The sequence below is a fragment of the Phoca vitulina genome, unplaced genomic scaffold (genome assembly GCF_004348235.1).
Source record: "Phoca vitulina isolate PV1807 unplaced genomic scaffold, GSC_HSeal_1.0 scaffold92, whole genome shotgun sequence".
In the NCBI taxonomy this organism is placed as follows: domain Eukaryota; kingdom Metazoa; phylum Chordata; class Mammalia; order Carnivora; family Phocidae; genus Phoca; species Phoca vitulina.
The window spans coordinates 1,948,712-1,965,939 of NW_022589795.1; the positions used below are offsets into that span (position 1 = coordinate 1,948,712).

General features: G+C 55.8%; 1 protein-coding gene across 1 annotated transcript; it reads right to left on the reverse strand.

Annotated features, from left to right (window-relative positions):
* Positions 1 to 15,737: 15,737 nt before the first annotated feature.
* Positions 15,738 to 16,427, reverse strand: PPY (pancreatic polypeptide). Its single transcript, XM_032396409.1, has 3 exons — positions 16,237 to 16,427; positions 15,911 to 15,982; positions 15,738 to 15,762 (listed from the first exon to the last, which is right to left on the reverse strand). The coding sequence occupies exons 1-3, from the start codon at positions 16,425 to 16,427 to the stop codon at positions 15,738 to 15,740; spliced, it is 288 nt and encodes a 95-aa protein (XP_032252300.1).
* Positions 16,428 to 17,228: the final 801 nt, after the last annotated feature.

Genomic DNA, 17,228 nt, shown 5'->3' on the forward strand with positions numbered 1-17,228 from the left:
CGGAGAAAGTCGTCTTTCCGTGCAGCTAGAGGGTAGGCGGGGAGGTAGTGGTTTGGGAGAAACCGCACAGCCCAAGACGCCCTGCTCGCTTTCCACTCGGGGAAGCAGGGGCTTGGACCCGTACCCACTACTAGCGCCCAGCGATCCCTTAAAAGGGCGATGGTGAAAGATTACTCCGCTCCCTTCTCTCAGCTTAGAGCCGCGATTCAATTCCGGGCGTGCCTCACCTTTCCCCGTTATCCTGTTTCCCAATTGGGAAAAGGAACAGGAGGAGTTTAGGGAGATCCCCAAGGGGCAGGAGACCCATCCCCATAGGGTCTCGGGCTCAGGGGCAGCTTCGAAGGACTCGAATGGTGGATAGCTGGATCCCAGAGTCTCTGGAAGAATTTGCAAAGACGGGGGAAACGTCTTCCAGAGGGAATTCGAGGTCTTATTTTAAGTCTGGATGGGAGAGCTGGTCCATACCCCCTGCTTACGGAATACGGAAAGAAGTAACTCGCTATCCTTCTTCAGAGTCCCATCTCAAGAAGTAAATAAAGTGTTGGGGCGCCTGGGTGGCTCAGTTGGTTAAGCAACTGCCTTCGGCTCAGGTCATGATCCTGGAGTCCCTGGATCGAGTCCCGCATCGGGCTCCCTGCTCGGCAGGGAGTCTGCTTCTCCCTCTGACCCTCCCCCCTCTCATGTGCTCTCTCTCATTCTCTCTCTCTCAAATAAATAAATAAAATCTTTAAAAAAAAAAAAAAAAAAGAAGTAAATAAAGTGTTAAACCCAGTTAGGTGTCTGCCTTCGCCAGCCTCCAGCTCCACCCCAGACCTGCTGGTAAAAGATAGTGTGTGGCCTTGGAATACTTGTAGGTTCAGCCTGGAGACCACCCTCTGCTCAGACAGCATATGGGGCCAGCCACGGTACTTCTCTGACCTCAGTGTCCCCCAACCCCTCTAATTGTCTTCCAGAATATGCAGAGATCATCCCTCTTTCTTGCTAACTGGACTCCTAAGACCAGAAATGGACCACAGCGCCTGGCTGGCTCAGTCGGGGAAACCTATGGCTTTTGATCTCCGGGTTGTGAGTTTGAGTCCCACTTTGGGTGTAGAGATTACTTAAAAATAAATTTATTATTATTATTAATTATTATTATTATTACGTAGGCTCCAGGCCCAACATGAGGACTTGAACACACAACCCCGAGACCAAGAGTAGCATGCTCTACAGCCAGGCACCCCCAAAATAAAATCTTTTTTTAAAAAAAGAAATAAAATGAAAGAAAGAAGGAAGGGAGGGAGGAAGAAAGGAAGGGAGGGAAATGGACTGCGTCCTGGAAACTTGCTTGGAAATCTCAGAAATGGGTTTTACTTGGGAATCCATCCAGGAAGCAGGGGACTGGTCCCCAGGGCCCCAAGAGACTCAATTCACCCCTGAGCTCTGGAGGGGATAAATTTGGGTATATAGATATAGGGAAAAGCCATAAAACCAGGCCAAACTCTGCTGAAAGGCCTGGCGCCTCTGAGCTCCCCCCACCCCGTTACTGAGGGAGGAGAAGAGAGTTAGTTAGCGACCCCACATGGTGGAGACTGGAATTGCAGGTTTCTGTTTCCAACCTGAGGCTTGAGGGAGCACACTGTTTCCAACCCTCTCCTCAGCCCTCAAACCAGAAGATCCTCCTAATTCAACTCAGAAAAAAGTCCCCTTCCCATTATGAAGGCTACCCTCCACTGTCACCTGTCCACCTCTGGGCAGAGAATCACTCAACTAATTGCATTTGGTTGGGAAGTGGAAGGATCTTGAATCCCTCTGAAATATTAATTACTTCTTCTCAATCAGGCAACTATTACGCCACAGCAACCCACAGCAAACCTTCAATTCCATTCAGGATCCCCAAGACAAGGTGGAATCCCAGATTCTGGCCCACTAGGGAGGTGGAATCCAATTCGTTATTCTTACGAACTGCCTCCCCCACCCACACCCCCAGTAACTGTCAGTCGACGGGTATCAAGTATCTCTCTAAAAGGGCCTTACAGAATGCCAGCCCTTCACATCTTTTCAGGACCTTACAGTTGATAAATTGTTTGATTCTCCCAACAGCCCAGTGAGGTTCCGGTGTGGGAAGAAGACTTTCTTGATGCCGAGTACCATGCTCCTATTTTGTTTCAGACAAGGTGCCAGCTTCAGTAGTACCAAGTCGGATACCAGAGTCATTGGCTCCTGATCGCCTGGCTCCGAGTCTAGGGTGTTGGTCGAGGAAGGTGGGCGGTGTCAGACACAAAAAGGACTTTCTGGTGGTATAGTTGAGCGTCCTACCAGAGGTGCAGTAAGTGGGCCCCAAGGAATGAGAGTGCTACTGGCGGGAAATAGAGTAGCTGAGAAGGGAAACAGGTTGGAGGGGTCCAAAATGCATCCCATGGCAGTTAGCGGCTGCCCCTTGGGGTGGGGGGCCCGGGTGCAGAAGAGTGGGGGAGGCCGGGGGGATAGCGTCCTCTCCCTCTGTGGTCTGTAATTAGCTCAGTCTGCCTTCCTGCCTCCTCAGATCACAAGGGTGCAGTCAGTGTCTCTGCTTCCCCTAAAATCAAGGGTTTTCCTCTGGTGGATGTTCATCGCAGGGCTTTGAGAGTCAGGACACGGAGAGAAGTAAAACTCAAAGCGGCTGTTCTGAATTTCTAGCAGATCTGGCGCGGTATAGAGTGATGTTGCACTCGCGATAACGACCAGCAGGGGCCGCCAACAGCTATCGCAAGCCTACACCCTCACGTCGCCCTGACCCCTGCAACTCGCCAGTCTTGTTCTGGAAACCTTTTCTCTTGGATGTACCTCTCAATGGGAAAAAGAAAAAAAAAAGTTTGAAACTCTCACTGCATATATATATGCAGTCACATTACCTCTCTGAGCCTCAATTTTTTCATCTATACAATGGGGATAACCCCCGCCCCCCAAGGGAGAGGACCCACGTAGAGTGACTGTCACAGTACAAGGCACACAGACGGTGCTCCATAAATGCAGCTCCCCTTTGGGTCCGGGTTGAACAGGCTCTAGCTGGGTGCCATCTGGGCAGTGGGTGTTTAGTCTCTGTCCCTGGATATCTGGTGTGCCCATAACTGACCTCAGGTCCTCCTGGGGCAGGCAGGGGTGCATCCCAGGGCTGCTGGTTCCCCAGGTATCTGGTATGGATAGTATGTCCTCTTCCCACTGCCCACACAAGCATTAGTGGCATCTTGCCCGGTCCCATCTGTGCCACCCACTTTTATCCTCTCCTTCCTCCCCTGCTCCCACCAAGTTGCCAAGGGCTTTGCTGTGGACACCGTATAAGGGGGCCAGGCCTAGGTAGCCCATCACCAGAGCAGAGGGATGAGCTTGCAAAAGGCAGTGCAGACCCTAAGAGTGAGAGGGAGCCTTGCTAGCCCCCCCCCCCCCAGTAACCCAACATCCATTGCTGGAGACCCTCACAAGCCAGTGATGCCTCGGAGCCCTCTTGTAGACCTGGAGAGGGCAGGGGTGAGGGGTCAAAGGGAAGAGAGTGGGGGGAGGCTCTAGACAGTGGGAATACATGCCCTGAGGACTGTGTGAGGCACTCGGGTTGTTGTTTGGAGACAGAAAGAAAGGAGAGAGGAGTGTCCCCACTAGGACTGGTGACCTGGAAGAGGGCTGCGTGCGCGGGAGTGCACGCACGCATGCACGCATGCACACACGCCCTGTGCTGCTTCCCACCCCCTGTGCCCTGGGCCAAGGGAGCACTTGTAGAGTGGGTTGGGGCAGAGACGGAAGGGACAGGGACAGGGGCTATGGAAAGCATTAGGGCAGCTTGCTGGGTGACTTCAGGCAAGTCGTTTGGCCTGGGCTGGGTAATATCCACCTCACAGACTCCGCGTAGCCAGGAGGGGGTGACCCATACAAAAGTGCTTTGTGAGCCATGGCAGGGGAGCAGGGTTACCCAGGGCAGGCCCTGGCCATGCCCCTTCCCAGGAGTGCAGGGAGGTCCCAGTCCCAGAGCCATTCTCTGCCCCTCCCCTGCCACACACAGCAAAAGCTCTTTCGCCCTCAGCCCTGCTTGGTGCCAACTGCTCAGCTCCAAGCCTCCCGGCCAGAATCTTCTCTTGCCCTATGCATTGGGGTTTAGCCACCCTGGGCCCACGCTGTGCACCTCTCCTGTCTGAGGTGCCTGAGGGCAGAGTGGGGGACCTCCTGTCCCTCCCACAGGGGCTCCAAGGCCTCTGGCTTTTCCGTCTCCGGCTGCCTGCTCTGTGCTGCCGTGGGTCCGATCATCTCTGCCTCCCGCCACCACCATTGCCCTTCTCCAGGCCAGAGCCCTTGGGGGCAGGGCTGCCCTGTCACCTCCGTGGCTACAGAGCGTGGGAGGGCTCACCATCCCCCGAAGCAGACTGGGAGTGTGTGGGTCCGGTGCAGCAGGCCTCAGGGTCTGTCCTGGAGGTGCGGGGAGTGGGGGACATGGTGAGTGCTTATGGCAGGAACCCCCTGGGCGTGCCCCTCTCCGTCATCCCCTGCCCCGCTCAAAGACCAGCAAAAGGAAAATGCGCGGGTGGCCGTGTTCCCCCAGGAGCTCTGGGCCTTCCTGAGCCAGGCGGGCGGACACCTGGGAGACGTGCACAGCACACGCGGACGGCACACCCGAAGGGCCTGAAGGATGCTCAGGGACGTGTCCGTGGGTGTGTTTATGCGCGCGTGAGTGGGTTTGGGATCGTCTGTGTGTCTACGTGGATGCACAGATGGGGTAACTGTATGCTGTGTCTACGCACACACACACGTGTCTGCACGTGTAGCCTGCGTGGGTCCGTGTGCTGTGTGTGTGTGTGCTGTGTATGTGTTTGTATGCACACGCGCGTGCATATGTGAGTTAGGGGAGTGCCAGTCTCTGCTACTGTGGAATTCTGAGCACCCTCCCCAGCAGTCCAAACCTGCTTCCCCCATTGCGGTTTTGGGGCTGGGGATAGGAGGCGGAGGAGGAGACCTCCCGAGGACCCTGAAAGTCTCCCTGGGCCCCTCACTGCCCTTCTCATGCTGACCTTCTCATGCTGACCATCTCCTTTCCTGACCCCTCCTCCTCAGCCCCCCACGACTCTGTTTCCTATCCTCACTTTCTCCCTCTCTTACTTACTAGGATCTTAGGTCTTTTGAGGAGGGCTTGACCAGAGTCACTTAGCACCCCCCCAGTCCCTGAGCCCCTGGCATCAGAAACTCAGTTGCTATAATTCAAGGGTCCAAATGGATTTTCTCCAAAGATCAGGCATGAGCTTGAGTCCTGAAGTTCTCTTTGGACTTTCTGTTCTCCCCAGTACTGAATCTTCAACCCAGTGACAGTCTTGGGATGTGAGCTCCTATCAGCCAGCTTCACAGCCTGAATGGGCCTGAGTTCCTCTGGTGGTTGCCTCCCTGTTATACACGCACGCACGCACGCACATATACACACGTTCTCCCCTTCCTTCCAACCTACTGGCACTGGTTCCTGGAGGGCTCCCCATTCTCCCAGTTGTCCTTCCTCTCCTGTTCCCTGTGCCCACAGACCTGAATCCAGTCAACTTGCTTTCCAGCCTCCTGGCCCTCTAAAGAGCTCCCTCCTTCCTGCCCTCCCTCCCTCCCTCCCTCCTCCCTTCCTTCCTTTCTTTCTTCCTTCCTTCCTTCCTTTCCTCCTTTCAGAAAGAGAGAGAGAGAGCACAAGCTGTGTGTGGGGGGGGGGTGGTACAGAGGGAGAGGGAGAGAGAGAATCTCAATCAGGCTCCATGCGCAGCTCGAAGCCCGATGCAAGGCTGGATCTCACGACCCTGAGATCACAACCTGAGCCAAAATCAAGAGTCAGATGCTTAACCAACTGAGCCACCCAGGTGCCCCAAGAGCGTCCTTTTCTTGATTCCTTCTGTCTCTCTCCACCCTTCCCCTAAACCTGGCTCACATGGAGAGCTCAGCAAATCTAACAATAAAGTAGAATTTCAAGGAATTGAAATCATGGTATACAGCTCCATGACACACAGCGGCAAACCCTCAAACCCAAAGCCTCCCGGCGTTCTTGTCCACTGCTCTTCCGAGGTCACCACGTTCGGGGTCACAACTGACGCGCAAAGCCTGCTTGCCCTGAGCTGTCATGGGAGTGCCTGCCCCCAGAGTTCTCCTCTGACAGCATGGATGTGCCCCAGCCTCCCACTCCCTTAGCCAGCCAGCCGGATGGGCCCCATTACATTCTTCCCCGGGGGAAGAGGGAGGATGATACGGAGTTAGGAGAAATGGGGGGAGATCTTTTCTTCCCACTGTGTCTGGGGCATTTGCTTAGTTCACCCCACTGCTTAATTTACATTCGTTGATTTTCAAAAAGCTTATTCATAGTTCAAAATCTTCTCCTGCAATAGGAGCTGCTGCTCTGCTCTAACCATCACCCACATGAGCGCTGCTATGTGTTAGCTTCTGTATACATTTCTTTGATCCTCATAACAACTGTCCGAGGCGGTTGAGTACTATTACCCCATTTTACAGATGAAAAGACTGGAGTACAGAGAGATTAAGCAATTTGCCCATTGGCATGAAGCTGCGAAGTGGTGGGGCTGGGATGTGACCCCAGGTTGTATGTCCTCAGTCGATGCTGCGCCTCACTCCATACGTACTATTTTTAGCTTTCACTTCTGCACAAATGAAGAAACTAAAGGACAGAGGAGCTCAATGACTTGCCCAGCATCGCACAGCAAGCAAATGGCAGAGCTTGGCTTAGCAGGTTTTGTTAGTAAAGAAACTTGCTTCATTTTCCATAAATTATTCTCCAATCTACAAAAATATGATAACTCACAAAAACTGCTGAACTTAAATAACATTTAAGTTTGACTTAATTTGAGACAATGCATAAAATTATCAGCACTAAAAGAAATAAACATTTAGAAACAGTTTGTAATCTTTCTAGTTGATCCTTTGCTGTTATCCATCACAGCTTAATGTAATCTTGAATTTGTCTAGATTTGATTAAAATACTGTTACTAACGTGTCCTAAATCTTTTATTAACTTGGCATCAGACGCTGGGCTTGAGAACAGCTTAGCAGCTCTCAAGAGCAGCTAGCCCAAATGTCCTTATGGGAGGGACTTTTGGCTTTCAGAGACTACCTTCCTCCTCCAGTGCAGAAAACCCGGCTACTTGGCCTTGGTCTTCTCATCTGTAAAATGGGAGGTTGGGAGTTGGAACTAGCTTCCTGAATTCCCTTCAAACTCCATCAAAATATGTATCCAAGGAGACAACTTCCCACTCTGCTCATAAAGGAGATAAAAACCTTCTTTCCAACAGGGATTTCCAAGAAGGGGTGTCTTGGGAGGTATTTCTTGAAATATTAATTAGTCCATTCAATGAACACCTGTTCCCACTACTGTGAAGTTCTTTGGAGATAGTGACTATATCTTATCGACTACTGGAACTCCAGAACCTAAGGCAGTACCTGCCGTCAAGTGGGTGCTCAGTTACAAGATGCAGACTCTGGGGGCAGAGCCATACAACAGTAGCTGGAAAGTTCTCCAGATGATTCCAATGCACAGCCAAGGATGGAATAAGTAAGGGATCGTCATCAGATGATGGGCCTGGTGCGTAGGCAGGTGAGGACCGTCAGGCAACTGGATGCAGAGAGGATCCAAGGAGCCCAAGGCAGCGCAGGGAGGGGCCCGGGGAGGCTTCGCAGAAGAACTGCCAGAACCGAGTCCCACGATTTTGCAGGGTGGAGGAGTAGAAGACACTCGTTCCAGATAGAAGGAAGAGCACAAGCAAAGGCTGGGGGTATGAAAGAACTGTTCGGGAGGCCCCTGGAGTCTAGCAGGTAGAGGGTCGGACAGGTGCGTCGAGGGAGGAGCCTGTCCATGAGCAGGAGATGTGGCTGAAGAGAGTGGGTGGAAATGCAAATATCCAGAACAGGGGAAGAGGTAAACAGATTGTGGTACATCCTCCTGAAGGAACAGTACTACTCAGCAATAAGAAAAACAAATGGCTGATACGCCTCACAATACGGAGGAATGTCAAAAACGTTCTGCCGAGTGAAAGAAGCCAGACAGAAAGAACATACTCTTTGATGCCATTTACATGAAGTCTAAGACGGGCAAAACTAATCTATAGAGATGAGCTCAGCCGTCAGGGGCCAGGTGAACTGGACAGGGGCAGGAGGGAACTAGCCGAGGGGATGGAAACGTTCTGTGTCTTGACTGTGGGGGTGGTTACACATTTGTCAGAACTCCTCCAATGGGGCACTTCAAATGGGCGACTTTTACTGTGTTTAAATTATACTTCTCCAAAGTTGTTTTTGAAGGTTTGTTTTTTTGTTTTTTAAGTGGGCTGAGGTCAAATTGTGAAGGACCTCAAATGTCATGCTAAGAAGTTTGGACTTAATCCAGGAAGTCATGGAAGGCTTCTTAGTCAAAGGTTTTTCAGTTTGCTTTGGTCTGGCTTGGTAGCAAGTAAAAATCCAATTTAAGCCAGATTAAGTAAAAGAGAGAATTTCTCTGAAGGGTCCTGGGGCGAATCACAAAGTTCAAGGAAGACTTGGGGCCAGAAGCCTGAGGAACCTTCTCTCAGCTTTGTCTCCCAATAGCCCCATGACCTAGCTCTAGTGCTCCCCTCATAGCTGAGGACACCGGGCTCAGAGAAGCAAAGCAACTTGTCCAGGACACACAGCCAACAAGCGGCGATGTCCAGCTTGGAACCCTGGTCAGTCTGATGCCAATGCCTGTGTCTTGACCATCAGGCTTGGAGAAACAGGGAAGAGTTTACTCAAAAAGGCCCCTGGGAAAAACAGAGCCAAGAAGATGGAGGAAGAATGGGAGTGAGGAGGGGACGCAGAGCATGGTAAGCAACCCCACTGGAGTCGGGAGGAGCTGACAGGCCAAGGGACCAGGAGGTGATTGAGGGGAGACTCTAGACTGCAGATGGCCTGAATCCCAAGGGACAGAAAGGTGTGTAACTGACTGGGGGTAACTTTCCAAGAAGATAGGACTGCTTCTCCAGATCTGAGTCAGTCCTGAGCTTGAATCTCATGCCTCCTGGCCTTGGATAGTCTCCTAAATTCTCTGAGCCTGTTTCCTCAAATGCAAAAGGAGTTAACGCCTGCAAGTGTCATTAAAATCAGAGACACTGCAACAGAATGCTTCTCCCGGTACCTGGCACTGAGCATCAGCAGTAATTGTCAGTTATTAGTATATAACTGTATGCTCCACAGAGCTATTATGATTATGACAGTACCTTGTGATTGTGATTATTATTGTGATAATAATATTTGAGTGCTTCGTGCCTCCTTCCTCAACCTGCTCACCCCATCAAGCATTTTCTCATCTTCCGAACCAGGAAGGCAGGTAGATACACACCATCCCTCAGAACTTGACAGTTCCTGAAATGAGTAAGTGAGTCCAGAAGAGTGAGGGACTGAGAGCCTTTGGGGCCTTGTGGAGAAGCCCCGGGGTTTGTAAGGGCAGCTTGGGTCCTCACAGCTGAGGCTGCAAGAGGACACATCGTTGGAGCTCTTTCGGGAATGGGGTCATCAACACTGGGCTTGTGTCTAAGTGAAGTAAGAGACAGCCTGTTTGTTGGGATTTGGGGTACACTGACACCTAGATCTCTCCTCCCAACTTGTACTATGGAGTTTTATCATGGGAATCTCATTTCTTTTTCTTGAGAGTCTTGGTTCCGTGGAAATGCAGTCCTGTCTCTCTTGGCTGCTGAGCCACCCCATAAACTTGGTGACATTGACACTGAGTTTCTCATCCCTTCCCCTAAGGAAGAAGTGAGGATGCGGGGTGTGGGGGGGGGAAGAGTGCATCCCTGAGTTGAGGGGCTCACATATGTTAATCACTGTGTGCCAGAAGTTGTCCAAGGGCTTCAGCTACATCATTCCACTGGATCCTCACAACAGCCCTAAGGCTATAGATGTGATCAGCTCCATTTCGCAGATGAGGATGCGGAGGCTCAGGGAAGGTAATGTCCCTTAATCAAGGTCACACAGCCAGGAAGTGGTAAAGTCAGGATTCCTACCCAGAAGCCCCTGCTCTTCCTACTGTGTCTCTTCTGGGGGTGCGGGGATTGGCATGAAAAAGCTTCATTCCACATTTTACAGCCTCGCCACAGAGAAGCAGCAATGTTGAGCAGCTCGAGGGGCCCTAACGGCCACACAGCCAAGGCTCTGTGACCTGAAGCAGCCCAAGCCCTGAGTTCATCATTCAGGCAGCTGAGACCCACCACACTCCAGAAAGCTCCGCTGGTCTCCCATCAGGGTCTCCAAAGTAGCTAGGCAGGCCGCGAAAATCTCCAGAATGATCAGTAGGGCCTGCAATCCTAAGGCAGAAATCTTAACTTCACCCAGGCCCCTGCCGGCAGGCCTGGAAGCCAGGAGTAGGGGCGCTGAGCCCCCAGCTGGGTGGGAAGGGGCACCTGATCTCTCAGCCTAGCCCCCTCCCAACCCCAAGAACAGTCCCTGGGCAAAGCACAGCCCCCTCTCAACCCCAGAGACAGTTCCTCCCTGGGATCTGTAGACTTGAGGCAAAAGGTGACCCCGACTCCCCGGTGTTCCCGCCTCTGCCACCCCCACCACTGGGCCCCTGGCACGAACTGTGCCCAGATCAGGACAGCCGGCAGCCCGTGTGCCTCCACCCCCACTTTCTCCCTGTTCCCAACTCCCAGGTTAGGACACGGGGCAGGAGGAGGCCAAGCTGGGCGTGGGGCCTTTGTGGGAAAGGGGGCATGGACCTGAAGGAATATAAAGGGCCTCGGAGGTCCTTGCCGGAAACCCTTCTGCTGTGCTGCCCTGCACCTGCCCAGCACCATGGTAATGTCCGGCGGCTGAGTCTGGGACCCCTGGCGGCCATGCTCTCCAGGAGCTAGGGGACGGCGGGGCATGAAGGAATGAGACCAGGGTAGCAGCCTCTGCCAGTCTGACCGCCAGGACGGCTGCCAGGGTTTCCTGCGCCTGCTTTGGGTGGTGGGGGTGAGGGGCTTTCCTGGTCAAGAGAGGGTTGAGGGCCCCAGGGGTGCGTCTCGGGGGTGTAGGCACCGCAGTGTGTGCATCACGGGATGTGCTGTGGGTTGCCAGCGTCACGTTCCCTGTGCACAGCTGGGTGCGCACGTGGGGACCCCGGGGCTGGCATTCCAGTGTGCAGCTGCGTTAGTCATTCACTTAACACGCACTGTCGAGCACCTGCCAAGTGTCAGGCGCTGTTCGGGTGCTTGCGCTCCATCAGTGAGCAGAACAGGCGGAGGCCAGCTGCGACGCTGCTTCCATCGGGGGAGGAGGCGCGTGCCTCGTGGGAGAGAGGACAATTTTTAAAAAGCAGAGAACACAGTAAGTTAGAAGGTGACGCACAAGGGGAAGGTGCAAGATGAAGGGATGGGCTGCAGTTCTGCATAGGGGTGTCAGCGTCGGACCCACTTAGGAGGTGCAGTTCGAGCTGATGCCCGAAGGAGGTGAGGAAGTTGGCCGCGCCCGTGTCTGTCGGGAGGAAGTCTTCCAGGCAAGAGAACCGCAGGTCTGGCATGTTGGAGGAACGGCAAGGAGGCGGGAGAGGCTGGAGCGGGCTGAGCAAGGAGTTGCGGAAGAGGCGGCTGAGGTCAGGGAGCTGAGCAGGGGCTCCCCGCAGCCCCCGAGGGCCCAGCCGAGGGTGTGCCTCCCTGGCCGTCCCCACCGCCCCGTTCACCCGGCGCTTTCTGCGTGGCTGCATCACTGCGCATGTGCGCCCCACTCGGCCTGGGCACGGGGATGTCCCGGGGACAGACGCGTCGCTGAGTCCACCAGCCCGGTGTCCGCGGTGGGCGTCACGTGACACCCCGCGGCTCTGTCTGCCCCTCCCCCGCCCCAGGCGCCGGCTCTGCGCTGCGCGTGCGCACTGGCCCTGCTGTGCCTGGTGCCGCTTCGGCTGTGGCCCCGGGGTGCCCTGGGGGAGGAGCTGCAACTGCGGGAGCCCCCCGAGCCCAGGGCGGCCGACTGGATGTCCAACTTCGCCCACTTCAACAAGTACCTAGAGAAGCTCTTCAACAGCGGGGGGGGGGGGGGGGGGGGGGGGGGGGGGGAGAGCCGGAGGGAGGGAGGACGGGCCGGGGGTGCGGGAGGACACGGACATCACCGGGCATCCCACCCACCGCCCTCGCCACCCCATGATCTGTGCAAAGACCTGTTCCCCAGCTTGAAGTCTAAGGACACCAAGAAATCTAAAAACGTTAAAAACCCCAAGAAAGCCGCGATCACCACAAAAACCGCACCAGCAAACACCGTGAAACCCCTACCGGCGAAGGCTACGAAACCCCCCCAGCGGACCCCTGGGAAATCCCAACCGCCGCTGTCCTCCCAGGGCCCCAGGTAGGAGAGCCTGGGCAAGCTGGCACCGATCCGGAGCCACAGAACTGGGGGCAGCTTGGGCTGGAACGAGAGGAAGCCCTGGGGGAAGGTGGGGGGATACCAGGGCCCCAGGGACTTCCTTCTCCAGGCAGGGCCCACACCTCAGATGCCTGACTCAAGTCTCCTGGCCCACCGACCCCCTTTGTATCCTCAAAGGAGCCTTAATTCCTATCTGCCCACTTCCCTCACTCCCCCTCCCCCCAGAACAATAAAGATAAATATCTCTATGGCTTGGTGACTTCTGTGGGCCCTAGGTAAGAAGGGACCTGTCCTTCAAGGGGAGAGAGGACCCCGGAGTTCCTACTGTGAGAGAAGACCTCTCCTGCAGGTCTGTCCTGCCTCCTCCCTGCAGCCCATGCACCTGCCCCCCACTTACACGCGTTCACCACTTGGTGGGGGGGCCTCTAACCAGAGGGCCCGCAGAGGCGAGAGGAGCAGGTCCCAGCAACCTCAAAGGAGGGGGCTCCATCCAGGATCCCCTCCCACACAAGTGTCTCCACAGAGCAGGGCAGCTTTGATGCTAGCCCCGGATGTCCCGTGTTGGCCCGGGAACGAGCAGCAGGGCTTCTGCCTGCCCCTCAAGGTGAAGAAGTCCTGCCTGGGCCTCCAGGACCCTCTCAGCCCGACTGGCAATGAGCCCAGCGGGGCCTGTCCCTGAGAAGCTGGGTGGGAGGGTGGCACTCTCCTTCGGTGGGGTGACCATCAGAAGGCCTGGGCAGGGGGCAGGGGCAGAGGCTCTCAGCTTCAGAGGCACCTCTCACGAGCCACCTCTCACACACCAGCATGTCCTGAGCAGGATCCTAATTCCTGCCCCTGGGAAGTGTCTACCTCTCTCCCTACTCAGAGCCTATCACCTTGGCTGCCAGAGAAAATTCTGGGGCTTCGGCCTCCGCCTCTATCATCCAAACTCAAACTTTGTTCTGCTGAAACGGCATCCCGACCCCCCCCCCCCCGGCCACTCCCTTGGGTGTGAGAATCATCCTGAGCCAAGCATTTGCCTGGTGGCTGCATCCTCTCCAGCCCTGTGCCTTTTAGGGCCTGGATCCACTTTCGGGTCATTTGCACACTCCAGACTAGCCAGGACTTGAGGAGAAACACGATTGTCTCTGTCCTGGGATCAGGGTGAGGTGCTGAGCCCAGGAAAGGGGAGCCTCTCATCCATCAAACCCACAGCCCCATCTTTTCAGGCGGAGCACATGGGGGAGGCCGGAGAAGCCATTCCAGGAACCAGAAAGGTTCTAATTCTCTCACTTCTCACCCATCCCTGCCATGACGATCCCTTATCCACAGGTGCTCCCAGCCCCGGGAAAACGGGCAAGAGACATGTTCACTCCCTCCCGTTCTCTCTCTCTCTCTCTCACACACACACACACAAACACACACACTACCCCATCCCCACCTACTCAGGGTGCCCAAGAAGGGCAAGTCCTGGCAAAGCCCCTGGGGCCCACCGAGACTTGTCCTCCGTGTGGGCCTCCCTAGGGCAGGATCCAGGTCCTCACCCTCCCAGAGCTGGAGTGTGGAATCCGCAGATTGGACTCCAAGGGTGGCCGCATCTCTCGGCTACTCCACCTCCTGCCAGAAGGCCGAACTCCCCCTTGGATCCCCCCTCCTGCAGCTGCTCCAGGAGCTCCTACACCCGGGACTTCATACCTCTCAGGAGCAGTTCTCTCTAAGTTTCTGGTTCTTCAAAGATGCTTCCTTGGAGTCATGGGAAGCCTGCCTTCCAGAGCCCTGTCCTGGAGCCCCACAGAGTTAGCTGTGCCCCTCTTCCATCAGGTGGAGCGTCACGTGTGTGGAGCCCGTGTTTTCTCGCCGCTGCTCTTTCTAGCATGCTTCATGGCGACAGCTGGTTGGCCGGGGGCTAGTCTGCCCCTGAGAAGCTCCCATTTACTGAGCATTTACCTGGGTCAAGGGGCCACGCTCAATGTTTCTTTTCCAGGAACCAGAAAGGTTCTAATTCTCTCACTTCTCACCCATCCCTGCCATGACGATCCCTTCAAATTCCAAAATTTGTTGGAATTCAAATTTCCAACAAATCGATCCCAGAGCATATGGGTGCACATAGAGATCATAATAGCACATCCGTGGGTTTGCTTGCTGAAAGAGGAATTGTTCAAGGGATTCTCAGCATTTTCACTCCCTCCGGCTGCAAACACCTGGGTTGTTTGGGGTTTTTAAAAAAAGATTTATTTATTTTTATTTTAGAGAGAGTGTGTGTGAGTGGGGGGGAGGAGCAGAGAGAGAGACTCTCAAGCAGACTCCCCTGAGTGCAGAGCCCGATCCCAGGACCCTGAGATCACGACCTGAGCTAGAATCAAGAGTCAGACGCTCGAACGACTGCGCTACCAGGTGCCCCAAATGCTCAATGTTTCATACGTGTTATTTCATGTCTTGCTCACTGCAACCCTATCATCCTTCTCTACGGATGAAGAGTCTGAGGCTCAGAGAGGTTGTAGCAGACAGACAGACACACAGACAGAGAGGGGCAGATCTTGGGATCAGAGCCGAGTTCCTCTGATTCCGAAGCTGGTGCTACGTGCCTGGACTAGCCTGCTGTCTGTGCCGGACCTGGGAGAAGCTGCCGCAGCTTGCTGAGCCTCGGCCTTGGCCTCTGTAGAGTGAGGAGAACAGTATCTCCCTCACTGGGTTGTTGGGAGGCTTGCACGCCCCGGGACACAGTAGCTCCTTTTCCCAATAGTCTGCACAGGACACAGTCTCCAGGCCCCTCCCCATCACAGTCCCCCTGCACTGGCCGTGCTTCTGCTGGGCCCCGTGCCCCCTGATGAGCTGTGCTCCTACTGAACACACACAGTGACCCATCTCCGACCTGCCAGAGGAGGGCAGCTGGTGACTTGGTACCACTCACTCCTCCGGGCTGGGTCGTTGCCTCTGGCCCTGTGCCAAGGACACTTTAGTATACATCCGTACTTCACCTAGTGCCTACGTGTTGAAAAACATTGGTGGGGGTGCGTTTGGGGGCACAGTTGTCATCAGGCTATTGACCAGGAAGGTTTAGAAGTGCTGAAATGGGACAATTCAAGCCTCACTCACTTGCTGAATGGCCTTGGAGGAGTCCCTGCCTCCCTTTGGGCCTGCCCCTCTGTGAAGCAGAGGATGAGCTGAATGGCTCTGACCACCCCGCAGGCCTTCTGGATCCCTGACAATACCCTCCTTTCCCTCCTGGGCCTCCCTCCCCTCCTCCTGTCTCTCCAGAGCACTTGGCCCGCTCCTGCCCCCACCAGGGGTCCACAGAGACACACACAGAGAGAAGCTCTGACTTGGATTTGCTTTATTTGGTCTGCGTGGGAGCAGGGAGCAAGCTTCGGCCATTGCCAAGGGTGCAGAGGGGGGAGGTGGGCCGGCATTGCCCTTGGAGTCCGAGGAGGCAGGAGGTGGCGTTACAAGTCCATCGGGCTGAGCTCCCTGTGAGGAGGGGGCAGAACGTGGCGGAGGGGACAGTCCTCCCACCCTCAGGAGACCTCCGGCCAGCCCTGGGCCTTTGTTCTCCCCTCCCCGCACCCCCATTTCAGCCCCAGGGATCTAGGCACACAGAGCAGGGAAGCAAACGCACCTGGGGGCAGCAGCGCGGGGGGAGCCCCACTCCAGGATGTCCTGCGTTTCTTCTCTGTCTCTCTTCCCGTACCTGGCAGGGGAGAGGCAGCTGGGACAAGCACTGTGCCCACGTGCCGGCTCACCTGCCTCATGCCCACCCTGGGCACCCCCCCCCCCTCCGCCTGGGGCCTGGGGCTGCAGGCCTGGTCAGTGGAGATGCCCTGCTTTCCCCAGAGCGTGGCAGGGGCTGGGGCTGGGGCCGGGGGCGGGGCCCAGGGCCGCGGGGACTGGGATCTCTCTCTCTCTCTCTCTCTCTCTCTCTCTCTCGCTCTTTCTCGCACACACCTGGGCCTGGTCAGCATGTTGATGTATCTGCGGAGCTCAGCCGCGTACTGGGCCAGCTGCTCTGGCGTGGCATTGTCCCCCGGGTACACTGGCTCCAGTGGGGCCCCCCGGGCCCCCCGCGGCGGCGGCAGCCACAGAGCCACGCAGGTGGGCAGGAGCAGCAGGGAGAGGAAGTGGCGGGCGGCGGGCATCTGAGGAGCAAGGCGTGGGGAAGGTAGAGGCAGAACGGAGCCCACCTGCCCAGCTCCTTAGCCCCTCACCCATTTCTCCAAGCCTGGGGACGAAGGGGCAGAGCGAAGGGCCCCTCGGACCTGCCCGCCCCAGAGAGCACGGTCGGCAGCCCCAGTCTGCAGCCAGGCCCTCGGCAAAGTCAAAAAGCATAGCAGAGAAGGTGGGGACCTGGGGCAGGGGACCCAGGGCTCATGGCATCCAGGGCCTGGTGGCTCTGAGGAGGCAGATGCGGGGTGGGACGAAGAGGTGCTCCAGCTCACCGACTGGGTGGGAGCTCACAGAATGAACTTGTGAACCGAAGGACAGAAGTCCAGGGCCCCTGGGTCTGCCGCCCCCCCGCCACCCTCCGCCAGGGTAGACATTCAGGGACAGGTCCTGGAGATGACAATGTTGCCCGTGTCGCTTCCAGCCGAGAGGCATGGGCGCACCCTCGGACCCTGTCACTCACAAGGCTGTGGTCACATTTGTGTGCACGGCCACCACTCACTCCCCGCACACGTTTTCAGTCTTCTAGTCAGCAGACTGCTCTTCCAGGGTGAGAGATTCGTCCAGATGTGGAGCCAGACCCAAGCAGGACCCCAGACCTCCCAATACCACCTCTCTGCTCTGCAAAGCTCCTTCTCCCACCCCAGGCCCCTAGTCCCAAGGACCCCCCCAGGGCCCGGCCTTCCCCTTCCCCCCCCCAGGCTGGGACCACTTACCCTGAGTCCTGAGGGCCAGATGGGTGTCCCTACCCTCCCCTGTGCCCCTTTATAGTCCTC

Excerpts from the sequence above, each read along its gene's own strand:
- PPY (XM_032396409.1), bottom strand. The coding sequence starts at position 16,427 with ATGCCCGCCGCCCGCCACTTCCTCTCCCTGCTGCTCCTGCCCACCTGC. Across the intron at positions 15,983-16,236 it reads AACATGCTGACCAGGCCCAG|GTACGGGAAGAGAGACAGAG; the intron begins GTGTGTGCGAGA and ends CTCCCCTGCCAG. Across the intron at positions 15,763-15,910 it reads CCCCGCGCTGCTGCCCCCAG|GGAGCTCAGCCCGATGGACT; the intron begins GTGCGTTTGCTT and ends CCCTCCTCACAG.